Below are 27,769 nucleotides of genomic sequence, written 5' to 3'. Positions count from 1 at the left end.
AAAGAAATATCTGCTGCATAGCGTGAAGATATTTCTTAAAGGGAGATAATTCACAGCAAGGTAGCATACCTCCATAAGTACATAAAGTGATGAATTGGTAGCATACCTCTTTAAGTACATAAAGTGATGAATTGCTACTAACTACTTTGCATGAGAAAGAGAGGAAAACAAATTTCTGAAAAATTTTCATATTCTGAAAATATATAATATTTCTACAATTTCCTTTGTCCAATTGCCTAGCTATAGAATTGAAGAAATATTTCACAATGTTTTCATTAAAATGTTATTCTTTCAGATGATTCAACATAACACCATACACTCAATGTTTGATTTTAGTAAATAGCAGAAATAAGGTTGGCCATTAACAATTGTCATTTCACAATAGTTCTAAAAACAATCCAATTCATTAAAAAAATGGTTTATTATAAATTTCATAATTTTTAAGCTTACGAATAAGACATATTTTTGTTGTTATCATCGATATAGCTTAAAAAACACAAAAATTCCATATTATAGTTTCTTAAATGCTGCATTCTTTCATAGAACCCGAAACAATTATCAATTAAAAAGTTTTAATTAAAACAATTATTCAACATATCGCAATACAGAATGACTTGACAATAGATATGTATATTGCTATGAGCTGCTCTCATAGGTTAATGTATAATGTATATTGTATAATATTCTTGGCGACACGGAAAAATTCACCAATTGGAATACAAAGAAACACTTGATATTATTACTGTGTACAGATTTGAATTCGACAGTGTCATTTTCGTAATTTCATCAAGAAAAAAATAAATATTTGTAAATTTGTTGTGAAAATGGATCAGTCGGGGTTTGTTGTTGAAAAAACGATTAACAGATATTTAAATATATATTGTATTACCAAATTTTTTTCTAAGAATTTTAGGCTTGCAACAATGTCCAGAAATTGAAATTTTGCTGTAATGTTGAAATCTCTGTTGTTTTACTAAGAACACAGCTTTTTCTCACTGGTTTGGGATGGAGTTTTCGTGTCTTATTTTGGGAAGAAAATTGGTGAATAGAGTAAATGGAAATTTTGGGAATTTGGCTTAAATATGAAATAATTTCAATTGGCAATGCAGCCCATCATTTACTGTTATTTTCATTAAGGCACAAATCAGATACAGGACAAATGTATTATCGTTCCTGTATCACTTCTATCCCAGAAATTCATACAATTTGAAAAAATGATGTCAAATTTTTTTTTGAAAATGAAGTGATTTCACAACTATATGAGTCAGTAAAAAATGTCTATGAGATTATCACAGTCTGAATTCACAAAAATACATCCAATCTGATGTCATTTCTTACATGCTCAAATAAAACAAGAGGCCCAGAGGGCCTGTATCGCTCACCTGGATTTCATGAGATATGAAACAAGAATGATTAAGTATATTTGTCACTGGTATTACTATGTCAATATATCATAGGCATTTTATATTGGTACGTAAGGATTTGATGTCAAAAGATGCATTAATCCATGAAATAAAATTAAAATTAAAAATAAAGTCAGCTCCATCATTTGTACAATTTTTAATCCCCACCCCATAGTGATGCTACCAGGCAAATATGAGCGATATCCATCGCTTGGTTTCAGAGAAGAAGTCATTTATATTAAGAGAGCCAAATTGACCCCTTTTGGCCCCGCCCCTCAGACCCCTTGGGGGTCAGCCCCACCATTTGTACAATTTTGAATCCCCACTCCATAGGGATGCTACCAGGTAAATATGAGTGATATCCATTGCTTAGTTTCAGAGCAGAAGTCGTTTATATCAATTCTGTAAAACTGACCCCTTTTGGCCCCGCCCCTCAGACCCCAGGGGGTCAGCCCCGTCATTTGTACAATTTCAAATTCCTACCCCAAGGTGATACTACCAGTAAAATATGAGAGATATCCATTGTTGGGTTCCAGAGAAGAAGTCAATTATATGAATATAGCCCGATAGACCACATTTGGCCCCGCCCCTCAGGCCCTTGGGGGGTCAGTCCCATCATTTGTACAATTTTAAATCCCAACCCCATAGTGATGCTACCAGGCAAATATGAGTGACAGGCATTGCTCGGTTTCAGAGAAGAAGTCATTTATATCAATATAGCCAGATTGATCACATTCGGCCCCACCCCTCAGGCCCCCGGGAGGTCAGCCCCATCATTTGTACAATTTTGAATCCCCACCCCATAATGATGCTACCAGGCAAATATGAGCGATAGCCATTGCTTGGTTTCAGAGAAGAAGTCGTTTATATCAATATAGCCAGATTGACCACATTTGGCCCCGCCCCTCAGGCCCCTGGGGGGTCAGCCCCATCCTTTGTACAATTTTGAATCCCCACCCCATAATGATGCTACCAGGCAAATATGAGTGATAGCCATTGCTTGGTTTCAAAGAAGAAGTCATTTATATCAATATAGCCAGATTGACCACATTTGGCCCCGCCCCTCAGGCCCCTGGGGGGTCAGCCCCATCATTTGTACAATTTTGAATCCCCACCCCATAGTGATGCTACCAGGCAAATATGAGTGATAGCCATTGCTTGGTTTCAGAGAAGAAGTCGTTTATATCAATAGCACAAAAATGACCCCTTTTGGCCCCGCCCCAGAGGCCTCCAGGGGGTCAGCCCCATCATTTGTACAATTCTGAGTCCCCTACCCATAGGGATGCTTCTGACCAAATTTGGTCAAATTCTGATGTGTGGTTATGAAGAAGAAGTCAATTGTTGACAGACGGACGGACGACGGACGACAGACGGACGGACGGACGGACGACGGACGACGGACGACGGACGCAACGGTATGGCATAAGCTCACCTTGGTCCTTCGGACCAGGTGAGCTAAAAAACAAAAGATGTTGATCTCGGTCTTTAAAATGCTTTCACAATGATGCAAGTACATAATGCCATTCAAGCTTTCTATACTCAAACTTGGGATTGCCTTTCACAGTGCTACTGTTCTTCACATTCCTTCAGGAAGTATGACCTTGACATTGGTTTGTGACCTTGACCCTAGTCCACGACCTTGACAGTCTGTATATGAGGTGAGACGGACAGACTTCCTGTCTGGCCTGCGATTCGTCGATGTAGAATACCGCTTTGTTGATAATCAGATAAAGTCATCGGGGATTTCGCAGGGTGGCGAGAAGCAGTAGCCTGACCAATAGTTTGCTGTAAAATATCGTAATAATACATAAATACAAAGTGTACACCAAATTTACCTAAAATTACAGTCAAACTTCGTCAACTCGAACTCGGATAACTCGAAGACCCCGATTAACTCTAAATATTACTCCAGTCCCGACCAAAATCCTTCTTTTACTTAGTAATAAAAACATGGATAACTCAAAGACCCTGTTCAACTCGATGTATTACTCCGGTCGCGGCCAAAATCCTTCTTTTTCTTAGTAATAAAAACATGGATAACTCAAAGACCCTGTTCAACTCGATGTATTACTCCGGTCCCGGCCAAAATCCTTCTTTTTCTTAGTAATAGAAACTCGGATAACTCAAAACTCGGATAACTCAAGACCCGGATAACTCAAGACCCGGATAACTTAAAACTCGGATAACTCAAGACCCGGATAACTCAAGACCCGGATAACTCGAAGTTTTTTCACAATCCCGATCACTTCCAGTTAACGAGATTTGACTGTATATGAAATTTCTACTTACAACCTAAAATTGCATGAACGCAGTTATCTCCCTTTCAACCTTCAAACCCAAGAGAACTTATATAGGCCAAATACTATATTGTACTCTACAACTTGATAGATTCATCATAAAAATCTACATTTTTAACTTATTTTTCTATTTATCTGCAAATCAATTATTAAATTAATTCAAACCTATAGAAACATACTGATACAGTAAAACATGTTCATATCGAAAACGCTTACAACAAATTCATGGCTATAACATAGCACACGGCCCGTATCACTGCCAGTGGTGTATATTGCTGGCGATAGCATATTTTAGACTTGTAGCAAACAAACATTTGTGACATTAAATTTGTAGACTGACGCATATAACCCGTTTATTTCCAAATGTACTATTAAATATTATCAGGAAATAAATCAGACATTAGTTATAATGTCTATGGATTTTTCCTATAACAAATTATGTATAATTTTTTCCAAACTTCGCTATACACGTAAAGTGAACTATGCTTATAACGAACTGATTTCTTTGGTCCCCATACGAATCGTTATAAACATGTTTTACTGTATAACTTCATGTAGAAAACCTCAACACTCAGTCTTTTTTCGACCATGTTGATAAAAAAATGAGCTTTAAACATGCATTGAAAATTTACCTTGTTAACGGACTGATGCCTTTCTACGATGACCGAGCTCATAGGGGGCGCCACTGTTGTTCCTCCTGAAGGTCCTCCGAGACCGGAGCGACCGGAGTCTACTTTAGCTGACAGTCGGGCAGAAATTACCTTCCCTTTGTGTGCACTGGACGCTTTACTACTGGCCTAGGAAATTAAAAAGTGGATATAAAATTTATCATGTAACTGTCCTGCTTAATAACATACAGTGGAACCTCTATAAACCGAACATGCATGGGACATGACTATTTGTTCGGTTTATAGAGGGTTCGGTTTGGAGAAGTTGATCGAAAAATGACCGGTCAAATTCCGGATATAATTGGTTGGACGATGTTTTATTAGAATGCACCCGATTACAAAACGGCACGTACATTCTTAGACAATTTGGATTGTCTGAATAATATGCATATTATGAAAGTTAATCAATGTATATATTGCAGAATATATAAGAAAGGCAAATGACTATAACAATAGTTTTAAACAGTATTTTCACATGTACAACTACACTTTACGATCGGCCTACATTTTGTTACATCCGGTGAATCGTCATGTGGATGGGGCCAATAGTCCGATACAGATTATTTTACACATCAAATAATATTAAAGGGTGTGAAGATGTTTTGTTTCAATATCAATTACAATTGATCAGATGATTCTGGTCGTATTTCCGACATCGCTTTGTCTAAAAAAAACATCACTGGCTTCTTTACGAAAACAACCCCTTTTGGGCCTCATTTAAATTAAATGCGAAACTCAGGCTTCTAGCTCTACTTGCATTGAGAAGATAAACGAACCGACGCGCTTCAATGAAGTGTGGCATTGTTTCATAATTGTCGTGTTGATTATACACTAGGCCTTCCGTCATAATGCCCCCTTGGGGTATATATTGGATACCTGTACAAATCACCTACGTAGGTCCCGAGACAATAAGGCTTCACACAATACCCGTCACAGTTGTTGTTTCACGGTTGACTGGCCTGACCTCGAGTCATAATCGCCCAGGTAAGGCCGGTTTTCAGAAGTAATTTTTGGTATATTTTAACAGGAACCGGACACAAAATCAGTCCGGTGTTCGGAATTCAGAGGGATCGGTATTTGGAAGTTTTTTAATACTATAATAAAGAAGGACCAATTCCGTACAATGACAATTCGTTCGGTATTCAGAGGTGTTCGGTTTTTAGAAGGTTCGGTTTTCGGAAGTTGCACTGTACCCATATTATATATAGAGGATGCTACACTCCTGGCTAATATGTTATATTTAACTTATTAAAAAAGTTCAATAATTTTGGTATGTAGTATTGAAGACTTTAGGCTTAATAAATGATCAGATTATGTTTTTTCGGCATAGCCGTATAATATTCTTTTGGTCATATGACGCGACAGGTGGCGTTACTGGTCAAGATGAAGCATGTGATTGGTCAATGTTGCGGTAAATGCAAAATGCAGATATACAGTTAAAAACAAAACAAAGTTAGATTGAATGCAAGATGAATAAGTGGATGTATCTTTTCAAATGACACATTACTAAAATCATATTCCTGATTCAAATACAGTCTTATTATCACCAAAAGATGATTCAAACTGATATAATTTTGTTATCCGTGCTGAAACGCATTAGTTCTTTTTTTTTTTTTTACCTTATAACGACCAGCATAAAACTATGCCGTTTATCTTTTTTTAAAGATATTTCTTGTTCATATTACAATTTTAATTGAAAATTTCAAATTAATTTTTCAAAAAGACCACAAAGTTTTGACTTGGACAGTAGGCTTTTTCTACACAAGACTAGCATCCTATTAACAGCCAGGGTCATTTAAGGACATGTAAAGTTTTGGAGGGGGAGGAAAGCTGGAGTACCCGGAGAAAAAACACCGACCTACAGTCAGTGCCAGGCAACTGCTCTACGTGGGTTTCAAACTCTCTTCACAAGAAAATCATGTGATGTCACAATACAAAATGTAGTATTATTATGTATTTATGGCATCACAATAGTATTATTATTTTATGTGTCTTACAATGTTGATGACATTGCTGTATGACATTGCTGTATTCCATGACAGAACAGGTCAGTTATATCATAAATATTGTAATAACGATTCTTGATGTTGTGAATAAATCATATCTGACATGTAATATAGAATCAAAGTTCATGTGTACTCATGCACAAATACACATTATACTCAGACCCAAATGTTGATTAATGTGACATCCAAATTAATATTTTCAGTTATTTGAAGGAATTTTGGAAAAAACTTAAATATATTTGATATTTTTTAAGTTTTTCTTTTCAATAGCTATTTCATGGTTTCAGTGAGTTTAAAGAAAGTTTGGTTCAGCATAGATTCCACGTTTGAACAAAGATTTCGTGAATCTAGGCCCTTTTTCTCTAGTGATATTAATCTGTCTTTTCTTCTTTGTCATCATGTCCACGATTTTATAAACTTGTTTCAGTTGTTTGCACATAGGGTATCTCTCAAGAAACAAAACAAAACTCATGACCTTGAGAAAATTTGTATACACACTTACTGCTTGTTTAGATTGTGCCATACTCGAGAGAGTGGATGACCTTGAGGCCTGGTTTGTGATGACCTTGGCAGGAGGTTGTTGGGTTCGAGGCTGAGACTGGAATACGGCCTCCTGGGGAATGGTTTTTGGGGCACTCATGTCCTTCTCAGGGATGCTGGACTCAAGGTTATCTGAATATGCTCGGTCCTCTGCACCTACAGTGTTCAACCTCACTGAATTTTTGCCTAAATAATTTTGCATTTGTGTGTTGAGACCAAACTGCATTTATCCTGAATTAACCCAATGAACCAACAAACAAATATCATGGAAAAATATTTTCTAGCATTTTCATTGAACAAGGTTAGACTTGTTACCAAGCATTATGTACTGTAACAGTATTCACATAACAATTTTTGCTGCATCTGCAAGATTCTTTCTAAAAGCACATACATTTTTATTTTCTAGTACAAAATGTACAAAATTTCCAAAAAATACCACATCTGAAATTAAATTCCAGATGATTCAAAATTAATAAAGTGAGAATATTTAGCAAAAAATAAATTCAAATAAGTGTTCACTTTTTAATTGTGATGGACATATGTGAATCGCAAAAAAATAAAAAAAAAAAAATAAATGGTTATCATATTCAGCCCTTTCCTAATCTCTAGTGAATATTTCAGAGTGGTCTCAACACATTTATATGAGATCCCCAGCCCCGGATATGACGCGACAGGTGGCGTTACTGGTCGAGATGAAGTATGTGATTGGTCAATGTAGCAGTAAATGCGAAATGCAGATATGCAGTTAAAAACGAAACAAAGTTGAGATTGAATGCAAGCTGAATAAATGGATGAAACTATTCAAATAACACATTAATAAGATTATATTACTGATTTATTGTCACCAAAAATGATTCAAACTGATATAATTTTGTTATCTGTGCAAAAACGCATTAGTTTGTTAATCTATTCCACCACCAGTTTTACATTATAAATTTATAACCATCACCAGCATTAAAACTATGCCGTTTATCTTTTTTAAAGATATTTCCTGTTATCTGTATTACACAAACATACCTGGGGGAGGACCCTCTCCTGACTGAAACATAGTCATAGCCTCAAGGTTGAGTGCACACACGCCACGCATGAACGCCTTTTTCATGCCTTCCTCATAGTTATCTCTTTCAGTGTGTAGTTTGGACACCTCCATCCTGGACGCCTCCAGCGCTTCATTCAGCTGGAAAAATCAAGTTTTGAATCTCAATGTCATGATTCACACATAGAAAATCAAGTTTTTGAATCTCAATGTCCCGACTCGTACATAAAAAATCTAATTTTTGAATCTCAATGTCCTGACTCGTACATAGAAAATTAAGATTTGAATCTCAATGTCCTGACTCGTACATTGAAAATCAAGTTTTGAATCTCAATGTCCTGACTCATACAAAGAAAATCAAGTTTTGAATATCAATGTCCACTGACTCGTACATAGAAAATCAAGTTTTGAATCTCAATGTCCTGACTTGTACATCGAAAATCAAGTTTTGAATATCAATGTCCACTGACTCGTACATAGAAAATCAAGTTTTGAATCTCAATGTCCTGACTTGTACATTGAAAGAAAATCAAGTTTTGAATCTCAATGTCCACTGACTCGTACATTGAAAATCAAGTTTTGAATCTCAATGTCCTGACTTGTACATTGAAAATCAAGTTTTGAATCTCAATGTCCACTGACTCGTACATAGAAAATCAAGTTTTGAATCTCAATGTCCTGACTTGTACATTGAAAATCAAGTTTTGAATCTCAATGTCCACTGACTCGTACATTGAAAATCAAGTTTTGAATCTCAATGTCCTGACTTGTACATTGAAAATCAAGTTTTGAATCTCAATGTCCACTGACTCGTACATAGAAAATCAAGTTTTGAATCTCAATGTCCTGACTTGTACATTGAAAGAAAATCAAGTTTTGAATCTCAATGTCCACTGACTCGTACATTGAAAATCAAGTTTTGAATCTCAATGTCCTGACTTGTACATTGAAAATCAAGTTTTGAATCTCAATGTCCACTGACTCGTACATAGAAAATCAAGTTTTGAATCTCAATGTCCTGACTTGTACATTGAAAATCAAGTTTTGAATCTCAATGTCCACTGACTCGTACATAGAAAATCAAGTTTTGAATCTCAATGTCCTGACTTGTACATTGAAAATCAAGTTTTGAATCTCAATGTCATGACTCATACATAGAAAATCAAGTTTTGAATCTCAATGTCCTGACTCATACACAGAAAATCCAGCAAAATAGAGAATAAGAATAGCCGTTGTAGGCCTAATTGTGTATTGGTAGGCCAACTGTAAATAACCAAAGACTGAACGCCACACAATTACAATGTACAATGTTTTAAACGTTTTATTTCTGATATCAAATAATTAACTTAACTTGGGTTTTTGTTATTTTTAGTGAGAAAAGTGTAAGATGAAACTTGAGTATACAAACATGTACGAAGTGTACATGTGCTGTGCGTGCATATATGGTGTGGCACATTGGAAATACAACCCCATATAATATGAAACCTGTATAGTACGAAAACATTTGAGGGGTCCCCAGATATTCTTCATAGCCAGGTTGGACTGTATTTTGTTTTACAACAATTGTGAAACAAGTTATATCAACTTATATTAATCACTCTTGTGAAAGCGCACATGAGTCGTCTCATTATAGGTGGAAATGAGTACCAAGAGAAAACCTTAAAGGCCAGGCAGGTTATCCCTATACCTTTCACGTCCAATCGGGGAATCTAAACATGACCCTTACCCACCCTTGCTAAAAATAGTAACAACGACCTTGACCTTGACACAAAATCCCTGAAACTCAAACTTGTCCGAGATGCTATGGTTTTTTATCATTATGTGAAGCTTGATAAAAATCTTCAAGGAATGAAGCCGATAGAGTGCTGACAATCTCTGGCGTTATGTATATACATACAAGACGGATAGAGAAAACCGATAGTTCTCCAGTTTCATTTGAAGAGGACTAATATTAAAATTTCTTGTATTGCTTTTATACTGTAAACATGGTTAATTTCGTGATTTCGATACGTAAACTATACACGTTGGGGTAATTTTCGTGATCGACCCACCTTCGTTTGTAGTTTGAGTTTACTCAAATTAATATCAAAATAATACACGTTGGAAAAAATTTTCACGATCAAAAGGGATCTGCGTAATTAACGTAAATTTCCCCCCTCGTGTAAATTTCAACGTTTACAGCCATACGTTCATTCTGGTGGAAATAATTCTTTCGTAAACTCATTATTGTTAAAGAGGGTGAAATTTAAAAATTTTCTTTTTTAGGAAGATATCTTTTTGCAAATGTATAAACTTACCGATGCTATCTTAGCCTCATAATTGTTAGTTAGAGACATACACACTTCCTGTGCCTTGCCCTGACAGGCCCGTTCGACACGATTACGCCACTTCGACTCGATCACCGAGTGCCATGCGTCCCACACAGTCCGTGTAAGCTTCCGTTCATGGTGCTTGGCTGCCAACTGACCCGCAAATTTCTGTACGAAACCGAGGTATGTTGGACACAATAAGGTTATTTCACACTCAAAAAAATTTAACCTGAAAGGTTTTTAGACATATTTTGTAAAAGTACTGAAATAACTGATGAATGAAATAACTTATAAATCATGATCAATGAAATAAAAAAAGCTGTCAGAGTTGCTTGCCACACAGAGAACCAGAGACTTCAATTGAAACATCAAGAAGCCTTATATCCAATTTTAAAACTTTCACACCTAAACAGTAAGATGTTCTGGCCAGATTCATAAAACTGTGTACCCATCATTAATTTAGAATACTCCTACGAACTTTACCTCACGTTTCAGGTCGTTATGTTTAATTTTCCAGTCGCTGAACTTTTTCAGGAGATCGTGGCGTTCCCGCTGTTTCTGAAGGGCGTGCGTCATGTTCGATATGACCTGGTCCTTCCTGGATATCGACTGTTCATACGTGTGTAACAGTTCCTTCATACTCTCAACCTCGTTCTGTAGGGCCGTCATCTCGCTCGCATGCCTATCATGGAATCAACAGTCTCGTTATTCCTACGTTTTTTAAATGTCTGGATACATGACATGAACAAACTAAATTTCACAACATAATTTCCCCAAGTCTAATATAATACAAATGTGTTTAGTATGAAATTCTTTGGGTCATTCCACAATTATCTGTATGGGAGGGGTGGTGAATTAAAGCCCTATTTTTTAGTATTCTTTATTACATGTTTACATGGGGGTCAGAGGTGACTGAAAAATGCCTCCCACCCCTCACATGGATAATTTTGGAACGGGACCCTTATATTATAATATGATTTATAGATGTCACTGAGTAATTCTAAAGGGATGAAACAGTGATATATTAAAGGTATTTCTATATCCATTATCAGACATCTATTGATGATTTAATGCATATTTAATGTCATTAAGATCTGTGTCTCTTGTACAATTGATAAAATTGTATATATACACTGGTATCAGGCCAATGTGAGGTGTTGATCTATGTGACAAGACTAGACTTTTTTTGTGCAGGTGTGAGGTATAGAGCGACGTTTTGAGACGAGACTAGTCCATGTGAGGGTGTGTGAGGTATAGAGCGATGTTTTGAGACGAGACTAGTCCATGTGAGGGTGTGTGAGGTGTAGAGCGATGTTTTGAGATGAGACTAGTCCATGTGAGGGTGTGTGAGGTATAGAGCGACGTTTTGAGACGAGACTAGTCCATGTGAGGGTGTGTGAGGTATAGAGCAACGTTTTGAGACGAGACTAGTCCATGTGAGGGTGTGTGAGGTATAGAGCGACGTTTTGAGACGAGACTAGTCCATGTGAGGGTGTGTGAGGTATAGAGTGATGTTTTGAGACGAGACAAGACTAGTCCATGTGAGGGTGTGTGAGGTGTTGAGCCATGTTTTGAGACGAGACTAGTCCATGTGAGGGTGTGTGAGGTATAGAGTGACGTTTTGAGATTAGACTAGTCCATGTGAGGGTGTGTGAGGTGTAGAGTGATGTTTTGAGACGAGACAAGACTAGTCCATGTGAGGGTGTGTGAGGTGTAGAGTGATGTTTTGAGACGAGACTAGTCCATGTGAGGGTGTGTGAGGTGTAGAGTGACATTTTGAGATTAGACTAGTCCATGTGAGGGTGTGTGAGGTGTAGAGTGATGTTTTGAGACAAGACTAGTCCATGTGAGGGTGTGTGAGGTGTAGAGCGACATTTTGAGATTAGACTAGTCCATGTGAGGGTGTGTGAGGGTGTGTGAGGTGCAGAGTGATGTTTTGAGACGAGACTAGTCCATGTGAGGGTGTGTGAGGTGTAGAGTGACGTTTTGAGACTAGACTAGCCCATGTGAGGGTGTGTGAGGTATAGAGTGATGTTTTGAGACAAGACTAGTCCATGTGACGGTGTTTGAGGTGTAGAGCCATGTTTTGAGACGAGGCTAGTCCATGCGACAGTGTTTGAGGGTGTGTGAGGTGTAGAGTGATGTTTTGAGACGAGACTAGTCCATGTGAGGGTATGTGAGGGTGTGTGAGGTGCAGAGTGATGTTTTGAGACGAGACTAGTCCATGTGAGGGTGTGTGAGGTGTAGAGTGATGTTTTGAGACGAGACAAGACTAGTCCATGTGAGGGTGTGTGAGGTGTAGAGCGATGTTTTGAGATTAGACTAGTCCATGTGAGGGTGTGTGAGGTGTAGAGTGATGTTTTGAGACGAGACTAGTCCATGTGAGGGTGTGTGAGGTGTAGAGTGATGTTTTGAGATTAGACTAGTCCATGTGAGGGTGTGTGAGGTGTAGAGTGATGTTTTGAGACGAGACAAGACTAGTCCATGTGAGGGTGTGTGAGGTGTAGAGAGATGTTTTGAGACGAGACTAGTCCATGTGAGGGTGTGTGAGGTGTAGAGTGATGTTTTGAGACAAGACTAGTCCATGTGAGGATGTGTGAGGTGTAGAGCCATGTTCAGGGGTCGACATTAACGCTTGTCCGATTGTCCGGTACCAGACGAAATTGATGTCGGACAAGTGAAATCATTAAAGTACTTGTCCGACGGGACAAGTAACAAATCAGTCTTTGTGTTTTATTTATGTTATATTCTGAAGTCAAAACTGATTCAATACTCACTGTAAAATGAGTAAAAACTCCTTTAAATTGTGTTAACCATCGAACGGAAGTGAGTTGATCATGCTTATTAAAGCTTCATTCGGAACTACATAGAAATGATGGTAGACTTCAGAGGGCTCTCGAAAACATGTAATCGGTATCACTAGTATGTTTGAAACGCATGCGAATGCTGTACATGTGAGAGCTTTGATACTACGACAGATACCGTCTGCTGGAATTGTAATAAAAATGAATCAGTTTTGATAAAATTAAGGAGTCTACAGATGAAGCAGACTGCCGTGCCCTAGAAAACGGTGACATGTTTTAATGTTTTCACAGTAGTAAGTTTATTTATAGTTTAGTCGAACAGTTCTTCATGAAAGTTAATTATTTTAAAGTACTTCATTCATCTGCTTTTAGGTAAAAAAAGGATGGTTTAGTAAAACTTAAATAACTTGTAATAATACTTTCTTGCTGTTTTATTGTTGTAAGTAATTATTATGAGTCGAAATTATGGCTTGCAGTGCTTACCTCTACTTTATAATAAATCATCTCACTGTTTACACATAACAGATGGAACGTAGAAACACATGTAGGACAAGTGCTTATGTCATTCGGACAAGTGAATTTGGGACAAGCGCAGAAAAAAGTTAATGTCGACCCCTGATGTTTTGAGAGGAGACAAGACTAGTCCATGTGAGGGTGTGTGAGGTGTAGAGTGACGTTTTGAGACGAGACTAGTCCATGTGAGGGTGTGTGAGGTGTAGAGTGATGTTTTGAGACGAGACAAGACTAGTCCATGTGAGGGTGTGTGAGGTGTAGAGTGACGTTTTGAGACTAGACTAGTCCATGTGAGGGTGTGTGAGGTGTAGAGTGACGTTTTGAGACTAGACTAGCCCATGTGAGGGTGTGTGAGGTGTAGAGCCATGTTTTGAGACGAGACTAGTCCATGTGAGGGTGTGTGAGGTGTAGAGCGATGTTTTGCGATGATACTTGTACCTGAGCTATTAAAAGACTTACTTCTCCTGTGCCCGCAGTAGCTGTTGTCGCCCCAGTTCTACTATACGTATCTTGGACTGCCCGTATTCTGCCTGGATAAAAAGTCAAACACTGATGTTATTTTAAACTAAACCAGACTTTTATTCAAGAGCTGGTGTAAATATTAGTATTCTGATCATTTCCAGTTTGAAGTGTGATTGGAAGTTGAACTAGAATATACCTATATATGTCTAAATATACCTATATTTATTTACCTATATTTGCCTACATACATAAATCCTGACAAGACAAGCAATTTTTTTTTTTTTACCAGGACATTCCTTTTCAGATCTAGGCACCACTGGTCTAGAAGGTTCTCCATCTTGTTGACATCGGGGTCCACGGACGAGGTGTATATGTTTAACTCCTCCGCTCCTGACGTATTTATTTCTCGCATCACATTCTTGGAAGATGCCATAAAGAGACGACCGGGAACTCTTTCTGGCTCATCCTCTATAAAAGTCAGTATTTATCATTAAGTTTTAAACATCTGTTAAGATCTTAAAATCAATACACCTTGGGGCTGACGTAAGATCAATATCCAACCCCCAATCATCAATAAAATAAATCTGTCTTTCGGTTCATGAAATATCTATCAAATTTTGTCAGATCCAAATGCAATGCTGCATATAGGTAACAGATATACATGGGTAAATAAATCCAATCATTCTGCATTATCTAAAAATTTTTTTTTGTAAAATTTCGAATTTTTTCATAAGATATCTATCTATGCATATACGGTATTACATGTGCCTACGTATGTACAGTCAAGAAGGCAACATCAAATGATTAGATATATAAATGGCAGTTTTAAACAAAGTTAACATCACACATTAACACAAGCTACATGAAAATGTGGAACATTGAAACTATCATTTTTTTTATTTTTCATTAATTCAGAAATACTGACCCTGTGTATGGGCAGAATCGCTGTCCCGGAGGTCAAGTTTACGTTGTATGGGACTCTGGCCAAAATCTGGGAGACCTGTTTCCCTCGTCACTTTGACAACCAAACTTGCTTCAGATTCTGCATCAGATCCTGCGTCCTCACCCCGCTCAGCCTCTGATGTAAGCACTGAGAAATATCACAAATATTCATTCAAAGTTTTGCATGGAAGTATTTAGCAAAATTTAAAGTTAATAAATATCTAAGATAGATTCCCACCAGGGCTTTTTCTCACTGATTAGGGAAGGGCCATTGATGAATTGGGAAAGATTTTTTCAGTAATAAACTGCAAATTTTGGTAATTTGGCTTAAATATGAAATAATTTCAATTGAGAATGGGGCCCATTAACGGCCCCAAAAAACCCTCAGAAAAAGCCCTGCCCACTGTGATGAGAATTTACCAATTAACATTTTGAAGTTTACCTTTCGGTTGCCTGGATACAGTGACCAGAGTCTCAGGCTGTGGGAATGAATCACGATGGTCAACCAAGGTGTGGGGTAGCTTGTTAGGGTCATAGCTCGGGACAACAACGGCATACTTCAGCAATTCCTCATACTCCTCCTGTACAGTAAATATAAAAACATATACAGTTTCATATTCCCTGTGTAGAACAGTAAAATCAGTGATTCAGGGTGTAATAAGTTGTCAGAATCACTAAATGTTGCAGCTTGGTCTAAATTCCTGATGTTAACAGGAGTAACTGTTCAATATCTGCCAGCAAGACCTGTATTGTGTTAGACACATCTTTGGAGTTAGTGGACAGTGAGCTCCAAGGCGAGTCTGGAAGACATTTAACAAAAGTCAAGTGAACACTGAGCTCCAAGCAAGGTGAGTCTGGAAGTCACTTACCAAGTGTATGAAAGTCTATATGAAAGTTTCTTAGACAATTGGTCTACAGAAAATTGAAATCCATATGATAGCCTAATTCATTTTTACCATAGACCAATTTTGTAATTTAACACATATTGTTGAAAGTAGCATAACTGTGTCACGCAAACGCTTGCATCGTCCTGATCCAGTTCATACTCACTCAAATGTTTGAAGCCAATAACAGGCTATTATCAGTAAAAAAACACCTCGATTGTAAGCACTGATTTCATATGATTTTTGTCAGAAAATTTAGGAATGTTGGTTACATGAATTGTAATGTACGGTATGTCAGGACTCAAACTTTTCATAGCCAATCGGGCCAACACATTTTACATAGACCAACCAGGTCATAGCCTCTGGCCATCGGACCACCTTTACTTTCGAACACTGCTTGCCATGAGTCGAGTTGACACTGAGCTCCAAGGCAAGTCTGGAGGACACTTACCATGAGTCGGGTGGACACTGAGCTCCCAGGCGAGTCTGGAGGAGCATCAGGAAGACTTAGTGAACCATTAGAAGACATTTCCTGTGAATTAGAACCAAGTAAAACAAACTTCAAAAACATTGTGTCCATCTACACATGATAAAACGTCACTGATTATGATCTGCAAGTGAGAAACTATCTGTATTTAGGAGAATCAGGTCTTCTGACAATGTTCATGTCCTGATTTTGGAGTTATGAGCAAAAGCCCCCAAAAAAATTAATTAATTTTTGTTTTGTTATATATATATATATATAGTACAAAATGTAACGTCTTCTTTTGTAAATTATCGGTTTTAGATATATTTTGCTTGCATGTCGTCAATTTAAACATTTTCTATATATATATATATGTATACACTATGTGTCATATAAACCTTGTGCTGTTTTATACATATAATTGAGATGACATTTTTATATTATTATATATATATAATATGACTATGAGAAAGTGTGTTTATTTAAAAATTGTATACACAATTTAATCCAATACACTACAATCATAACTATCACTACATGCACTATATCACACTTTTCCATCAAAGATAATGGAGTCTATAATGAATTAAGAAAATAAATTGGCGGAGATGTCCCACATTCCGTCAACGTGAACTTGATCCACCATTTTGGCACACAGTTTACAAGATAATCAAGATTTATGTAAATGACTAACAGGCCAATACGACATTAAATTTTGTCCTTTACAGGCGTGCACATATGTAAACCTACTAGAATCTACTGTACTTTTACCAGGTTTTACTCCCAACTCATTCCTAAATTTATTTGCCTATTGCATGTCTGATTTTCGTCTCCATGTCATCCAGAATATTTCTTATTTTGGACATAAATGTTTTTACCTATTTTGAATATAAATAATAATTCCATTGCCTGCTTATATCTTGAACATCATTACTTCACATACACAACTAGCCGTCAAGTTTTTCAGAAGCAAGCTGTGACACGCTCGCTATGAATGCAAACAGGATTTTGCTTTTTTCCAACTTTGCAGAATATCAATGATGTATATCATCAACACAATAACAATTTTGTGTGGCTTTCTTACTTGTGTTTACCTACCGTGGTAATGTATATATCTAAAATAAATTATTTTACACTCGCAGTACAGTCTCAGCAAGCCAAATCCAAGTCCGCCATCATGTAAACAATTTGAGTTCCGCTCCACGATGTAAGCTTTATATTCATTGGCTGAAATAAACCCAAGACGCTATATTTGATTGGCCAATTCGGAGACTGTCTTTAATATGCAAGAAGCTGAAATTAGATTCTGGATTGAATATTAACGCGGGATGCAAAGCGCCATCTACAATAGACGATTTTCCCGAAGGTAGGCTGCTTTCATTCATCGTAATTTGTATTTTTCTTAATGGCTGACCAGTGAAATATATGGAGATGATTCGTCGCTGCTATCAAACGTGACATGACAGAATCTGCAAAGGAGCTAACTAAGGTTCCCACGGCCTGTCAATGTGACGTACAGCGACCTAAATGACGCAATGTCCCGCGATGTCATATAAAGTCACTCATGAATACATGGCTATATCTGCTGTCGACATTTTCAGACTAACTTTATAATCAGGGTTTCCTGTGACAATAATGACATCCAGTCTGTCAGTAACAAGCTCCCCATCACCCCTCCTACATGTTATAGGCCTATCAATATTGGACCTCTCCCAATGGCCACCACCCCTCCGACATGTCAACTTCTGAAACCTCCAATAAGGGCATTCCCAACCGGGATGATGAAGAAACTGCATGTACAAATATTGTGATGTTTTTGTTGCATTTCGGGGATCTGGTATGTTCGTGTGGACTTGAGAATGAGTAAATTAACTCAGGTTATGAATAAGTACATTTTGATATTGAAATTTGACAAGGGTTAATTTTAAAGAATGATAATGAATAAAAAAAAAAAAAACAACAATAATTGATTTCTTTAAAAAAAAAAGATCAAGGAATTTCATAGGGAAAAGCTGTATTGAGTGAATTATTATTAAATGATTAAGTCACTTGAATTCTGCAACCAATACGGAAGTAAAGTACACCGATGTACTTACTTATTTTTGTGCCCCCGGGGTGGAGATATAGAGGATACACAACGAGTGATTGTTGGATATGAAATTTATTTTACACTCGTAAGTTATTTTTGAAAGTTACAAAAGACACAGATTGCAGCAGTACAAACGCTAGTACCGACAGCTACGATTATGAAAGGCATTATTGGCTTCCATACAATGTGTCAATCTTGTCGACAGATATGACCAGTGTTTGTTCTTGAAGTGGTGTATCCTAGCTGGTTGTAATAAAAATAATGAACTGACCATGTCAAATGAAGTCACCTTGGCCCAGTTGTAATGTAATACACAGACATGCATGATGACCGAATCCTGTGTCACCAAGCTGCAGGCCACTGCAGCTACTGTATTATAACAGGTGGTGAGGGTGTTTTGTTCAGGCCAGGGTCGAAGTGTCTGATCGCACAAGACAGCTGTTAGCAACTTTAGGATAGGACAATTTAACATGCGATTTTAATTTTCACGTGACAGATTTATATACATTTATAATATACAATATTTGATTTGTAGAAACTTTATGGATCCAGACTGATCAGTGTTTGCGGCCCTGATTGCAGGTTTGTATTTTTTAGCTAAAAGTGGGAAATATTGGTGTACATTTTTAACCGTCATGGCAGCATCTTGTAAAATAGGTTGTCCATCTAGATCTGTTGACTCAACAATCTGCCAGCTACTCCTCCTAAACTGCTGAGGGGATTTCAATCAAACTTGCTGGCAATAATCCTAATTCATTGAAGATGTGCATAATCTATATATAGACTCACATTTGATTGGTAGCATCGTTATGGGATAGGGATTCAAAATTGTGCAAAAGGTGGGGCTGACCCCCTGGGGGACTGACCTATTATTACAACAGGATTGTGTTCATCTCTTGATGCCCAGCAAGCTAAGGTAACTGCAGTGATTTTTTTTGGCCAGATCTACAGCCGACTTTAGGCTGTTTCCCCTTGCCAAAAAAAGTTGTATTTTCCCAATTTTGAAACATCATTTTTCCCAATTTAAAAAAAAAAAAAAATTGTATTGAATTTCTATCTGGTTATTTGTATTGTATTTCATTCCTGGAATATGTGAATATTATGGTACGATAGTTGATCATCATACACGTGAACAGTAGACTGACAAATTTACTTCTGCGATAGGCAAGTTGGCCTCAATTAGTCGTATAAACGGTATAAGGGAGGTAACTCGAATCCTGATCACTGTTGCGCTTTCCACAAATGACATGCAGGCAAGCGTTTCAGAGAGTCTGTAGACAAACACCAAGATGAAAACAAGAAAACTTCCTTTGTTTTGTAGTCTAAGTAATAACCCAGGATGCTTGCTACTGACTCTTCATATCATGAGGCAGACTAGAAAAGCCAATAAATGAAGTGTTTTGACTTATTTAAGTATTTTGTCAGTATTTGCTATTTTCTCAAATTCACCAAACACCGCAATTATTTTCCCAATTGAAAAGGCATAGGCTGTTGAATAAATTACCTGAAAAAAACACTGCCAGGTTATATACAATTATGGGGTGGTGATCTGAATGGTTTCAAAGATAAAACAAAAGAAATAAGTCTTCAAGGGTGGGGAAAGACCCCAGGCCCCATGGGGTTGGAATGAGAGGGGGTGTCAGCCCCATTATTTGTATAAATTTGAATCCCCAGCCTCCTAAGGATATATACTACCACTGAAATATCGATGTCATACATTGCTTAATTCCAGAGAGCCAAATTGACCCCTTTTGGCCTTGCCAAACCTGTGAGCACAACCTGTTGTTGTGATCGAGATCCAAGTACCTATCAGATGTTATTCTAGACCGATTTTACTACCGAAATTAGGTAGTATTCCACACTGATGGTGTTTTCCCCTTTGAACAAAAACAGATTCCCCATCAAGAAAAAATCACATAAAACAGGAGAAAATTCTCCAAAACAGGGGATATCCCCGAAACTTTGATGAATGAAATATGTAAGAATTATAGCAAAGAATAACTGTAAACTGTTAAAATTTAAAAACTAATTCAAGACACTGTCGGTCTGTGGCCATTCATTTCCCCTAAATTTGGTATTCCCCAAATCCTTGAGATAAACACCTGCTTATACATGTATATAATGTGCTGATTTTGGTTTTTAGGTCATCGAAAGAATGCAACAATGTTGGTCGTGAAAAAGGAGAAGCCGGAGGTGAAAACCCAAAAAGAAAAACTCTACAAATGCAATATCTGTAATAAAGCATTCATGAAGGAAGAAAACTTACAAGGTCATCTGACGATTCACATTGGAAAGTACAAGTGCGATATATGTGACAAAGAATTTTGTACCAAGTACATGCTTCAAAAGCATCGCGATACGTTTGTACACTTATACAATCCAGTCATGTGTGACATATGTGGGAAAGAGTTCCGATTAATGGCCGACCTGCAGAAGCATCTATACTTCCACGTACACCCGAGTTCGGAAGAAAAGCCTTATCAATGTAGTTTTTGTAAAAAGGATTTTTGGCAGGAACCTGACCTTCAAGAACACATGAAAAAACATTTTTATGATTTGTTGGAAAAGAGGCCATATAAATGCGATGTGTGTGGTCGGGCGTATACAAAGGAGACGCTTTTGTCGAACCATCGGTATTCACACCGCGGGAAAAAGCCGTTCAGGTGTGAAATTTGTGGTTATGGGTTTAGTTCTGAGGCAGGCTTACTGAAACATGTTAATTCTATAAGAAAGCCTTTCACTTGCGATGTTTGCGGGAAAATGTTTTGCGCAGAGAAATTTCTGCAGAGACACAAGAGCGAACGTCATGTCGTATATAAACCGTTTCAATGTGAATGTGGTAGTGAGTTTGTTAGGAAGGACAGTTTGATACGTCATCTTCGTATTCACACCGGAGAAAAGCCCTTCACCTGCCAAATTTGTCATAAGCAGTATAGTGAAGCTGGGAACTTGAGAGTTCATCATTTGACACATTCCGGGGTTAAACCGTACAAGTGTGTAATCTGTAGCAGGACATTCCTACACAAAGCCGACATGTTAAAACACATGTTGATTCACTCCGGAGAGAAGCCTTGGGAATGCCAGATTTGTAGCAGGGCATTCCGACTTAAGTCGTTGTTGAAGCGGCATCAGTTGGTCCACGAAAAGTCTGGAAAGGGAGAAAGATATGAATGTGAAGTATGTAAGACGACTTTTAACCGGAAAGACAATTTACTGAGACACATCCGGATTGGACACACCATAGAAAAACTCACTCAAGACAAGTAATGAAAGTTGGCAAACATTAAATTTTAGATCTGTGCTTCAATTATATATACCTATATATATATAGGCTAATGGTAGAGTCTTATAACGAAGTCACTGTTTTAGAATAGGTTGTGCTGTTGTGTTCAGTAAAACATTGATTCAAAGTAGACAATTTCATTGAATGTCCTCGCCACAAAAACAAGGTCGATGATCAGTGCCAAGAGAATTTGACATATGACAATAGAAGTTTTAATGTGCCAAATATAACTAGTCAGGGAGGCGGGGACTTGAATTCATGATCAGACAAACTCCAACAAGAGAGGATGTGAGCTCTTTAGCTGCAGATCATTGGCCAATTACTTTAATTGGATGTCAATGACAGCGCTGATCTGATCAACATGAAAACAATTTATAAATTGAATTATGACCGAATGCATTACCGGTAGATTTGTTTTTTAATGCTTACATAAGATATATGCAGTTTGATAGATTGGACATTTTTTAGATATATCCAATATTGTATTCAACCTAATAAGCCCACCAAGTTTGACAGGTTGAACATTTTTCAGATATATCCAATATTGTATTCAACCTAATAAGCCCACCAAGTTTGATAGGTTGAACATTTTTCAGATATATCCAATATTGTATTCAACCTAATAAGCCCACCAAGTTTGACAGGTTGAACATTTTTCAGATATATCCAATATTGCATTCAACCTAATAAGCCCACCTGTAATTACATCCCACTTTTTTTCAGGAAAAGAGGATTTGTGTACTATGATCGAAACTTATAAAAATTTTCTTTACCTTGCAGATCTGCTAACATGAATCGATATAGATCTTAGGTCTTTTAATTATATAACTGTATACATGTATCAAAGTGAAAAAGAAATTTGTTTTTTTCCGGATTTCATATCGAAACTTCATGACCGTACATGAGTTTTATTAGCACACTGGTTCACCTTTTCTGTTTTAAAGTTCACGCTGGGCTTATTAGTTTGATTAGAGTATAAATGTATAGTTGTGCATGTTTGTTTTTACAATGATTTGGTCTGAATCCAATAGTTAATTAATTTGTTGATAATTTTACTTTTACAGTTGTTCAGAGTTTAATAGTTGTATTTTTTGTTGATGTTTTTACAATAGTTCTGAATTAAATCGTTGGAATTACTTGATGTTTTTACAATAGTTCTGAATTCAAAAGTTAATTAATTTGTTGATAATTTTACTTTTACAGTTGTTCAGAGTTTAATAGTTGTATTTTTTGTTGATGTTTTTACAATAGTTCTGAATTAAATCGTTAGAATTACTTGATGTTTTTACAATAGTTCTTCATGATTATTAAATATTACCTTGTTTAAAATGGTTCAATCTGTTGAGTTTAGGGCCGAAACGATACACCGCAGTAATTGGTGCTTTGTGATTATTGTTTTATGCTTCAAATTCAACGATCGTGAAAACAGTATTCTATAATACCAAGAAAAAAATTGTTTTCGTTTAGAATTTGAATAAAAATTTGATAATTTGAAACCAGAGTACTCCATTAATTACGTACTTTTCTTTTGACTCCCATATGCATCGTACACAGGATACAGTATCATTTCATAAGTCAATATCGTAATATATGCATCAGAGTGTAATATGGTAAGTCTGTCAGTATCGTGATATATATGTATCATATCACGAGGTAGGTGTATCGTTTCGGCCCTTATTGAGTTAGCTTTTCATTATGTACGTGTAACGTAAAAAATTTCAATGATATATATATATATTGTACGAATTAAAACATTGTCAAAGCTAACTTTTGACACGATAATTAACATTAAGCTTTGTCTTTAAGACAGCTGTCTCTTGTTAGAGACAAACTTTAAAAAGAAATGATGTCCTGTAATGCCGGATATGATATCTCAAAATGCTAAGATGATAATCATCTCAAAATGCTAAGATCAGAATCATCTCAAAATGCTAAGATGGGAATCATCTCTAAATGCTAAGATGAGAATCATCTCAAAATGCTAAGATCAGAATCATCTCTAAATGCTAAGATCAGAATCATCTCTAAATGCTTAGATTGCAAGTACCAATGCATTTTTTGATGGAAATACATACATGGACAAGTTTTACTATATATGTGGTATGATTTTTTAAAAATATCAAATCATATAGGTTGGAAAAATAAAATTTCTCAAAAATATCTCATGACGACTGATTCAGCAAAATGGCATTGAAACCCATAAATGTATATTTACTCATTCAATCAGTAGTTGCGATCTTGACCTCAAGGTCATTGGTCAGTGAAACTGAACCTCATTTTCTGTCACCAAGTACTGCATGAATGTATACCGTTCATTTTATCAGCATATTTGCCCCAGCAGAGTCAGAAGTACGTCGTGTAATAGGGGGTACAGTATCCGTAGTTTAACTCATAGCTAACAAAACAAATATGAAATATTTATACTCCTTCCAGTTTCAAAAATATTGATCGTGTTTTTAGTGATAATGTAATTACGGTTTTACCTAGTATATCTAGACACTGTTGATCATGAGTATGAATGGATTTCAGTTGTATTAATATTGATAAGATTTTACAATAATGACATTAATCTCAGTTGTATTAATATGATTATCCAATTATGACATTGATTTCAATTGTATTATAATAAGATAATACAATTATGATATTACTCTTGTTAATATTGCATTTAATATTGAGTTTTTATAAGTCACCCGAGACAAAGTCTCAAGTGACCTATTATAATCACCTTTTGTCCGTCGTCATGCATCCGTACACAATTTACATTTTCAACTTCTCCAAAACCGCTGGGGTCCCACATTTGCCCTTTGGGAGGGGGTAAACTTTGGTTTATATTTAAGGAAATCACATTTTGTTAAATTTTGATTTGGAATTAATTCTAACTTGGTCAGAATTCTGGGACGTACGCTCCTTTGTTTAAATAAAGTGTATGCCATCAAAATGAAACTTAATGGGAAATGTGTATTTTTCCCCCAAGTAGTGCGAGTTATCAACTTTATATTGTCGTAATTGATACGAGAGTTTTACTCTCAAGGGTTTCTTGGACATCATGTATACCGGTGCTATATACAATGTATATTAACATGATTTTTTAAATCAAATGTCATTAGTTCCGAATGTCAAGGTCAAATTTTGTATCTCTTTCACTGATGAAAATTTTGTTATGACATTTGTAAGGTTACAATTGGTTGGAATTCAACGTGGAGTCAACTACAAAATTTCAAGGTCAAATTTTGTATCTATCTAGTGAATACGAAGGTAGATTAAAACAATTTTCCGAAAGTTCAAATGTCAAATGCCAACCTCATTATTATGGGGATGTAGCCACACAGCAGGGCCCTTACTGACTACAAATGTTCTGGTATGGTTTATAGTAATTACCATGCAACTACATGTATTTCAACACCATAATTTCTGAAAAATGTTCTACAAATTTATCACTCGAGTTATATATTTCTAAATCCAAAAATAAATTCATCAAACTGGAGAAGTGGACATAAGTTGTTTGAATTAAAAAAGTTGATTAAAGTTTAACAGCCGAGATTAATGCTTTTAATGTTCAAACAAATGATACAGATATTTTGACAGATATGTGTCATTAATACAACCAGATAGAAATTTGAGACAGGAAAAGGTCTCCAAAGGTTTTTAGCCCACCATCATCAGATCTCTCTGAAATTTCATATATAGGTTCCCCTTGGTCCCTAGTTATGCATATTTATTTTCGGACCAGTCAGAAAACAACATGGCCAACAAGCAGCCATCTTGGATTTTGACAATTGAAGTTTGTTATCGCTATTTCTCAGAAATTACTGAAGAAGTCTTTCTGAATTTCATATGTAGATTCCCCTTGGTCCCTCGTATTGCATTTTGGGACCTATCTGAAAACAACATGGCCAACAGACAGCCATTATGATTATCGCTAAATCTCAAATTTCATATATATAGGTTCCCCTTGTTTGAAAAGTACTGGGGGTTGTTTTTCAATTTACACAGATTAGTAAGACTTAGAGGAAGGGAAAAGTAGAGAAAAGATCAATCTGACATGGAACCTATAAAGATCATTCAATGGTGGGCGCCAAGATCCCTCTGGGATCTCTTGTTTTCTTATAAATCGTTCAATATACTTGTTCTTATAAAACCTTGCTTATCATTACATTCCATGCATGGTATTGCTCATTAAAATTGTGTCTGTTTTAAACTTTTAAGTAGTTTAACTAGATATGCAGTATGATCTGTAACAGTTAGTTTTTACAAGTTGATGGTTTCTTATTCATGGTGTTATATGTTTTTTTTCTTAAGTTTGATAATTTTCAAAAAAATAAACTTTCATTCATGGAAAAAAAAAAGTTTTTTCTTCACTTCGATGTGCGAGGCTTAAAGCTGAACGAAAAATGTTTGGTTTTACCCATATAACTCTGATATTTGTATTTTAAATACAATAGAAAAAATATGGATCTCCATTCCTGTCATAAATACAGATTTCAATTCAATTCAAAATCAATTAAAATGTTTATTACACAATTCTAATAACATAAGTAATTTGGTGGCAGTCCAAACATACCAGACATATATATAGGTATAAGATTAGTATAACATGTACATTAAATTAAAAAAATTAAAGTTGATTCTACTGTTCAATTAGATGACAAAAGAGAAATTAGATTCTCAGCTTCTAATAGCTGACATTAAATTTCGTTTTATAGATCTACATTGATCTAGCTTGACCACACATTAATCAAGCTTGACCATATAAAGGGCATTTATTTTTAAAAAAAAATGGGTTTTGAAAGCATGACAAAACTTTACAGATTCTTAACTGTATGTGTCTCTGATGTTATTCATTCGACCACGGGCCAGATTCCCAATATACTTCAACATGTAGATAATTAAGTACACCAAAATATTTGTATAATTGACATTAATTGTCTTTCATTGTCACTTTATGTCAAAAGGAAAAATAAAACATGTTGCCCAAAAAAAGTCACTTTTGCAATAAAGAATTTGTATAAGTACATATACAGTTATCTAAGATTGGCAATGCTAATGCTTTATAAATTTTAGTTTGAATTGAATTGATGTAGAACAAGCAGTCGAAATTATATTAAAACAAACTTCACAGACTGGAGATCTGGATTGTCCCCTGATTTACCCAGAAATAAAAAAAGTATGATCAACCATTCACACGAAATATGTATACCTACAGTAAAACTCACTTGTGTCGAACACGGTTGAATCGAATACATCGGATGAGTCGAACATTTCATTCGGTCCCGATTTTTTCCCTTCTTTATCTTAGTAAATTGAGCACGGATGACTCGAACACTGTTGAATCGAATACTGCGGTTGTGTCGAATATATTTTGTGGTCCCTTCCTTCTAAACTATACCCAAATTTCCATTTTTGTGTCGAACATCGAGGCGTCATACTGTCTCGGGTAAAATTTGCTGGCCTCGTCTGATTGACCGAGTGTGACCGATTACCCGTAACAGTGTTACCAGAGCCTATTGTTAGTTTCCGGCTGTCGGTCGCACATCATCCCATTGTTTATACAGGTGCACAGGTGAAGTAAACAGTTCAGGTAAATAATTATGTCTCTCCTGTCCTGCAAACTCCAAAATTAACTTATGTTTTCAGCATTTTTTCCAAAAACAACCAAAAAACCTCTATAGTAGATGGTACGGACGAAACATGTATAAATTATAGACATAAACATTGATGCATTGCAAAAATATCAAAAAATTAATAATTCTCAAACTTCCCTTAAATATCTCATTTTTACCCAAAAATCACTTTTTGAAAAATTAGAAGAAAAAAAATGATAAATGATAGGATTCATTCCGATTTGGCCAGAATTTGTTGAAATAGAACTGATACTTTTGGAGAAACTGAGCTAATTACAAACCCATCCAGATTACCAGCATCAAAAATTTCCAGTCACTGGACCATAAATTCTTAAGTTAGACATTTTTTTTGAACAGCGGTCAGATCAAAATGCAAAAACATTCCAAGTGAAAGGTTGACAGTGCGGTCGCCATTACTGCTGGAAAGGTAACACCATTGTCAA

General features: G+C 36.3%; 2 protein-coding genes across 4 annotated transcripts; one reads left to right on the top strand and one right to left on the bottom strand.

Annotated features, from left to right (window-relative positions):
- Nucleotides 1–2,860: 2,860 nt before the first annotated feature.
- LOC117315354 (centrosomal protein POC5-like) lies at nt 2,861–17,536 on the bottom strand. 3 transcript variants are annotated; one of them, XR_004529686.1, is made up of 13 exons: nt 17,429–17,535; nt 16,316–16,396; nt 15,423–15,561; nt 14,964–15,128; nt 14,325–14,506; nt 14,036–14,106; nt 10,743–10,941; nt 10,248–10,427; nt 7,932–8,091; nt 6,877–7,070; nt 4,333–4,497; nt 2,959–3,188; nt 2,861–2,896 (listed from the first exon to the last, which is right to left on the bottom strand). XR_004529686.1 is itself a non-coding variant. In XM_033869507.1 (12 exons), exons 2-12 carry the CDS (start codon nt 16,391–16,393, stop codon nt 3,030–3,032), a joined length of 1,680 nt encoding a protein of 559 aa, XP_033725398.1. In that variant the 5' UTR covers nt 16,394–16,396; nt 17,429–17,536; the 3' UTR covers nt 2,865–3,029. The 3 variants fall into 3 exon arrangements, 2 of the variants coding, with proteins under 2 accessions (XP_033725398.1, XP_033725397.1); XM_033869507.1 differs by having other exon boundaries at nt 2,865–3,188; nt 14,964–15,116; nt 17,429–17,536; XM_033869506.1 differs by having other exon boundaries at nt 2,865–3,188.
- Nucleotides 17,537–17,597: 61 nt separating this feature from the next.
- Nucleotides 17,598–23,031, top strand: LOC117315355 (gastrula zinc finger protein XlCGF8.2DB-like). Its single transcript, XM_033869508.1, has 3 exons — nt 17,598–17,696; nt 18,955–19,001; nt 20,563–23,031. Exon 3 carries the CDS (start codon nt 20,583–20,585, stop codon nt 21,684–21,686), a length of 1,104 nt encoding a protein of 367 aa, XP_033725399.1. The 5' UTR covers nt 17,598–17,696; nt 18,955–19,001; nt 20,563–20,582; the 3' UTR covers nt 21,687–23,031.
- The last annotated feature ends 4,738 nt before the right edge of the window (nt 23,032–27,769 follow it).

This window comes from Pecten maximus, chromosome 17 (assembly GCF_902652985.1).
Source record: "Pecten maximus chromosome 17, xPecMax1.1, whole genome shotgun sequence".
NCBI lineage: Eukaryota > Metazoa > Mollusca > Bivalvia > Pectinida > Pectinidae > Pecten > Pecten maximus.
This window is presented reverse-complemented; position numbering and strand designations above follow the sequence as displayed.